This window comes from Salarias fasciatus, chromosome 14 (genome assembly GCF_902148845.1).
Source record: "Salarias fasciatus chromosome 14, fSalaFa1.1, whole genome shotgun sequence".
Lineage (NCBI taxonomy): Eukaryota > Metazoa > Chordata > Actinopteri > Blenniiformes > Blenniidae > Salarias > Salarias fasciatus.
The window spans coordinates 18,623,044-18,628,587 of NC_043758.1; the positions used below are offsets into that span (position 1 = coordinate 18,623,044).

A 5,544-nucleotide genomic window follows, 5' to 3' on the forward strand; every position below is an offset into this window, starting at 1 on the left:
AGATCTGGCCTGCCAGCACCAGCCTGTTGTCCGTTTGAAACGTCTCTCCAGCAGTATTCAGCGTGCGTCCGACTGTAGCGGTGAACCGCTCGAATTCCCTGGATGTTTCCTGTGGCAGATTAGTGATCTGAGGAAAGGAGCCTCACTGTTGAGCGTCTGCATTCCAGACCTGGGGGGGCGGTTTGACCTCCAGCCAGCCGGAAAGATCATCATCCCTTTTCAATTCACACCAGCGTGCTCAAATTCCACCGTATGGCATCAACTATGTGCAAATGGCATTTTTGTCAGGATGTCTAAGAAGATAAGAGCCACGCATGGATTTTTTTTTCACTTTTTATTGAAAAAAAAATGAACACATTGTAGCACAGTCCCAAGTTTCTTTTGTGGAAAATGCGTACAGCAAAAAAAAACCCACAGATTTGGTTGGCAGGCGGACATAATTTGAGCGTGAAAAGACACTCCCACCCTTTCACTGCCAGCTGGGCTCACACGGGAGCGATTCAGTGCACAGTGGAGGCAAACCTAGGTGAGGAGTGTGAGAGTGGTCGATCAACCAGGCTTGTGCAAAGATCTTTTTTTTTCTTTAAACATTAAAGATATTGCAAGAAAAACGCACTCAGGTCACAGTGGAATAGACGCGGGCCAAAAACAGGATGGAAAAGAAAAAAAAGATCATACTTAATATAAGCATGTTGATGGTTCTAGATATTTCAAATAAACATGCATTTTTTTTCAGTGACCCAAGAACGACTCAGCCGGGGGAAAAATTCAGATATTTGCAGAATTGTTTCCAACAAAGAAAAGCTCAGATATTCAGTCCACAGATTGTCTACTGGAATGTGTTCCTGAGGTAACAGTCATACCAAAAAACTACACTCACACACTCACACACTCACGCACACGCACACACACGTGAGCATACTAAAAAAAATGTTTAAATTCCTGACATAATCTCACAAACAAAGCTACCCGACAGAATTCACAACATTATAGCTCGTCGCGCATCTTGTCTCCCTTCGGCCGGACCACTCTGCCCATGTACAGGATGGAGTTGGTCTTGTTGTCTTTCACCAGGAAGATGAAGGGGTGGTCGGCGTAGAAGAGTTTGGGGTTCCTCAGCTTGTCCGTGCCGAAGATGCTGGTGTCGAACGGGTTCCCCTCCACGTCCAGCTCCAGGGCCGACGCGTGGAAGACGTTGGAGAGGTACAGGTCCTTCTTCCCGGAGATGTTGGACAGGTCGGCCTTGGATTTGTCCACAGCCTCGGTCAGCCCGAGCTCAGCCAGATGTTTCTGAAAGCAGGAATCAGATTTGGTCAACACAGCTGGTTGATTTTTTAAAATTTCTTTTAATGACTGAGACATCAGATTGCAGTCATTTACCTGCAGGTTGTGGCTGACTTCTACAGAGATCTTGGGCATGGAGATGGCCACTGCTCTGTTCTCCATCTTGCTGACCCAAGTGTCCACCTGTTTCCTCGTCAGGAGCTTCTCCAGGCGATCCAGGGGCTCCAGGTGGTACGGCATCATGATGATCATGGAGGCCTGCTTCTGGCCCAGAGGCATGTTCAGCACGTAGATCCTGTTCTCCGTGTCGTCGTAGAAGTCATAAAGACCTGCGGAAATAATCCAAATCACACCGCGGGTCATTCTTGTGGTCTTGTGTGCAGATCTGAATTTCAAGTTAAAACTGAACCAGAGGAAAATCTCACCGGTGCGGTGCATCATGGGAACCGCGACTGTGAAAGAGCGAGTTACCAGGAATCCACGCTGGTCAACCATTTTATCATGGAATTTCTCATCCCAGTGAGCTATTGAGAAAAAAAAAAACATGTAAGATTCAGTTAAACATCGGCATAAACACTGAGAAGAGAGCAAACAGCTATTTTTGTCAAGACTGATACTCACGCTTGAAGAACATGGCGTTGACGATCATGGCTCCGTCAGGGTTCTGCACGTCCTTGGTGATCTCCGGCAGCTTCCCGTCAGTGGACTTGGCGGCCCACTCATTGATGGAGTTCACGGCGCTCCTCTTGTCCCGGAAGTTGATCTTCGAGTGGTCGTAGTTGTAATGCTTCTTGCTGTTCTTCACAAACTCATCAGCAAAGGAGACGGAGCTGGGGCCGTACAGACGGCTGTTGATCTTCCAGGTGGTGTTACGCGTCTTGGCGTCACTCACCTGGTAAAGAGCAAAGATTGTAAGTAAGACTCCAGGCTGAGACTTGGAACAGGATGGCAGATGAGGACACTGCTTACCTCTGAGAGGAGCTCCGACAGGCCTGCATGCAGATGCTCATCCTTGAGTTTGTCGGCACTGAGGACGGTTTTCACTTGGGAGGCAGTCGAAGCTTTACCGCCGAGAGCTACCATCCCCAGAGAGGAGGCCACGACCACCGGAGAGATGACAATGTTCTCCGTGCCTTTCTCCTTCGCCATGTTGTGGTACAGGCTGGATGAAACACAACAAACTTTTTTTTTTAGTTCTTTTGGAAATCAGTCAACCACAGTCAGTTAACTTCATGTTAAAAAAAAAAGTGCTGCTATCGTAACAAACTGCATGACTGAAAACACACCTGAAGGCCAGGTTGGCGCTGTTATCGGCCAGTGTGACGGCATGACTGCTCAACTTCTTGTCTTCTGCGGAGGCCGCAATGGCCAGCAGGCAAAGAGCAATGATTTGAGTCATCCACATCCTGTCTGTCTCCTAAGGCAGCGGCGGCGCTCTGCACGGAACAGACAAAGAGCGGAAAGACGAGGTTATTTAAGCAAAACCATTCAGCAGCAGCTGTATTCATTCATTTGAACAATAGCTTAGAAAGAAAATGCCAGGGCAAAGTCTGTGCTTGGGATGTGAAATTGGAGAGGCAATGCAGAGTTGGCTCAGCCCACTCAGAAGCTTGGAAACGCCCCCGGGGTAGAGGCAGACATTTTCCTTGCCACGTCAGCAATAGTCAGACGCTCAGCTGCATCTTTCCCTTTCAGTGACACCCGTGCTGACTGTGTTGAAATTTGATGCCCTTCATTATTTAACATTATTGAGTGATGCAAACTGTTACATAACTCACACTTTAAGTCACAAAAATCAATTTTCCCTCCCCAACACCAGGTGTTATTTATATCCTGTCAATGGCTGAGAGTCCTCTTTTGACCCAGGGAAGGGTGTGTGTGCCAGCATCCGAACAATTCTTCAAACACACAGCCTTGGGCTGTACTGGCATCCTGTTTCTCTTGCAGACAAACGGGGTCTGCACTCATGTTTGTTTATGATAAAGCAGAAATCACTTCCATGTTTGGATACCTTGAGATGTTTTCATGTCTGCGATTTTCATTCTGAAAGACAAAAGGTTTATGTAATAATGACTGAAAACCAGGCAGTGAAAAATATACGTTGGCTCATACAGGGTCAATCCTGTATACATAGATTCTCCTTTCCCAGTTTTTTTGAATTGTTATGCTCATTACTGCTCATTCATTTCAAATCTGGCAGCATTTTCACTGGGTGTGTGGGAGTCAGGAGAAAAACTCAGTCTAGTCAGATGTGCCGCAGTAGACTTATATAAGATCTGAAGGATAGATCTGAACCTCACCCACATCAGGGTAACTTTATCTTAAAAAGTTAAATTGGATGCACGTGCAGCAGTTTCATGCAATGGACTTATAGAATTGAATGCATTTCAAGTGTAAACAAAGTGTAAGCTGCAAAAAATAAAGTCACCAAGTTCTGATTTGCTACATTTTAACTTCAACAAGAACTCTGGATTTTTAGTTCTTGTGAATCAATTCAAATATTCTCTGAGTATATACTGGTCAGTCAGCTAGATGAGGAGCAGCTTTCAGACAAATGGAGAAAAGCTGAACTGCAACTTAAACTAAGTAGAAAACAAGGCAGTCCTTCAGCCTCTGCTATCTCTCCACAAAGACGACGGGGTTTGAATCCTTACCTGGCACTGATTTGCAGGGTGTCTCTTCTGAGTTGTGTCCTGTAGAAGTAACGTGGACTCCTTCCCTGCTCTATATATCCTGTAAGAGAACTTTCTAGAAGTGGGAATGGGATATTCAAATGAGGGAGTCTCCCTCTACTCGGGGGAGTTGGGATCTGGGACTTCCCCCCTCTTGAAATAACAGGATGGGATGGAGGCTGGGAGGGCTGGAGCTGATTCCTCAGTGCTGGTCTGGGGTCAGTTTCAAAGTTTTTCCTACAGCACAGGCAGCCAGACAGACTTAGAAAAAAATCTGATTCATGGTCAGATTCTGTCACAGTGCTTAGAAGAAAATACTCAGGTTTCAGGGTCCTAATGCTGCTGGATGACTCAATCCTCTGCCTGGTTTTCATCATCAGTAAAACTAATGAGAACATGGAGGATTTTATTATACATCAGAAAATCTCTCTTTTTTGTTATTCCTATCTTAACAGTTATAAATCACTGCTGTTTCTCCTCAGTTACATCAAAATACACATCCTGTTTGGAAATCCATCTTCCTGATATTTCAAAGAAACAGGACATCACTGACTGAACACACTGGCTCAATATGAAGCGTTTAATTTCTTGTTGCTTATGTGGCATTTCACACTGTGGCGTTACGTTAGAGAGGACGATTGCAGCTCTATTCAGGAGGATGCCTCACACACACACACACACACACACACACACACACACACACACACACACACACACACACACACAGGCCCTGCCCCCACCACTTCCACCACAGTGCCACGTCGTTCCAACTCAGCGGGTTATTACAGGGTTCCTGCAGGATGGGGGTGTGATGGTAGATCCGTGTCCTGAAAGAACCTTTAAACTTATGAGGACATTTTTTTTTAACCCAAAATGAGACTGCCCATACCAGTGGAAATCACTGTAAAACTTATTTTCACAGAATATTTTCCTGCCATGATGTTGAAGAACTGATTTTCTATACAGTATGTTTTTAAGATTTCCTTAGACATCTAACATACATTTAGCCTTTCCGTTAGATTTCTATTACATGTTGCAGTAGTATATAAAGTTGCAAAATGTTTGCCTGCTGATGTTATCTTCTTTCAGTTTAAATTTTCTATAAAAAAAAAACACATTTCTACATGCATTCTATCAATGGCGAAACGACAGGGCCAGTGCAAGTGAAAACTTAACTCAATACACGTTAAATTCTGGTCCCATGTGTTTGAGATGAACTCGTTTTCAACTAAAGGAATCCCATCAACCATTGCAAATTGTCCTGACATGCCAACTGATGGGTGGCTTCTTTTCCGTTTTCCAGAGACTTTTTGAGGGAAGAGCTGAAGGTTTAAAAGGCCTTCTTCAAAAAAAAAAGAAACAAACAAACAAAATCCAATCAAGGTAACGTTTATATCATTCAACAGGAGGTGTATTGGGATTGAAATGTATATGGTAAATGTCTTAAATATCATGTGAGACAAGTTAGTGTATCCAAAGAATTTGTACCCACACCCCGTGCACACAGACGCACATGAGCCTGTCGGGGGATGTAAAACGCCCAGGAGCCACATTTCACACTGAAATTCCTCAGCACAGGAAGAATAAA

The 5,544-nt window shown here is 44.7% G+C and overlaps 1 protein-coding gene across 3 annotated transcripts; it reads right to left on the reverse strand.

The window, feature by feature from the left end:
* Positions 1–331: 331 nt before the first annotated feature.
* On the reverse strand, positions 332–4,069 carry serpinh1b (serpin peptidase inhibitor, clade H (heat shock protein 47), member 1b). Of its 3 annotated transcripts, XM_030108584.1 has the most exons (8): positions 3,939–4,052; positions 3,296–3,327; positions 2,571–2,720; positions 2,254–2,446; positions 1,906–2,176; positions 1,710–1,808; positions 1,381–1,613; positions 332–1,290 (listed from the first exon to the last, which is right to left on the reverse strand). In XM_030108584.1, exons 3-8 carry the CDS (start codon positions 2,687–2,689, stop codon positions 988–990), a joined length of 1,218 nt encoding a protein of 405 aa, XP_029964444.1. In that variant the 5' UTR covers positions 2,690–2,720; positions 3,296–3,327; positions 3,939–4,052; the 3' UTR covers positions 332–987. The 3 variants fall into 3 exon arrangements, with proteins under 3 accessions (XP_029964444.1, XP_029964443.1, XP_029964446.1); XM_030108583.1 differs by lacking the exon at positions 3,296–3,327 and having other exon boundaries at positions 3,939–4,069; XM_030108586.1 differs by lacking the exons at positions 3,296–3,327; positions 3,939–4,052 and having other exon boundaries at positions 2,571–3,283.
* Between the last annotated feature and the right edge of the window lie 1,475 nt (positions 4,070–5,544).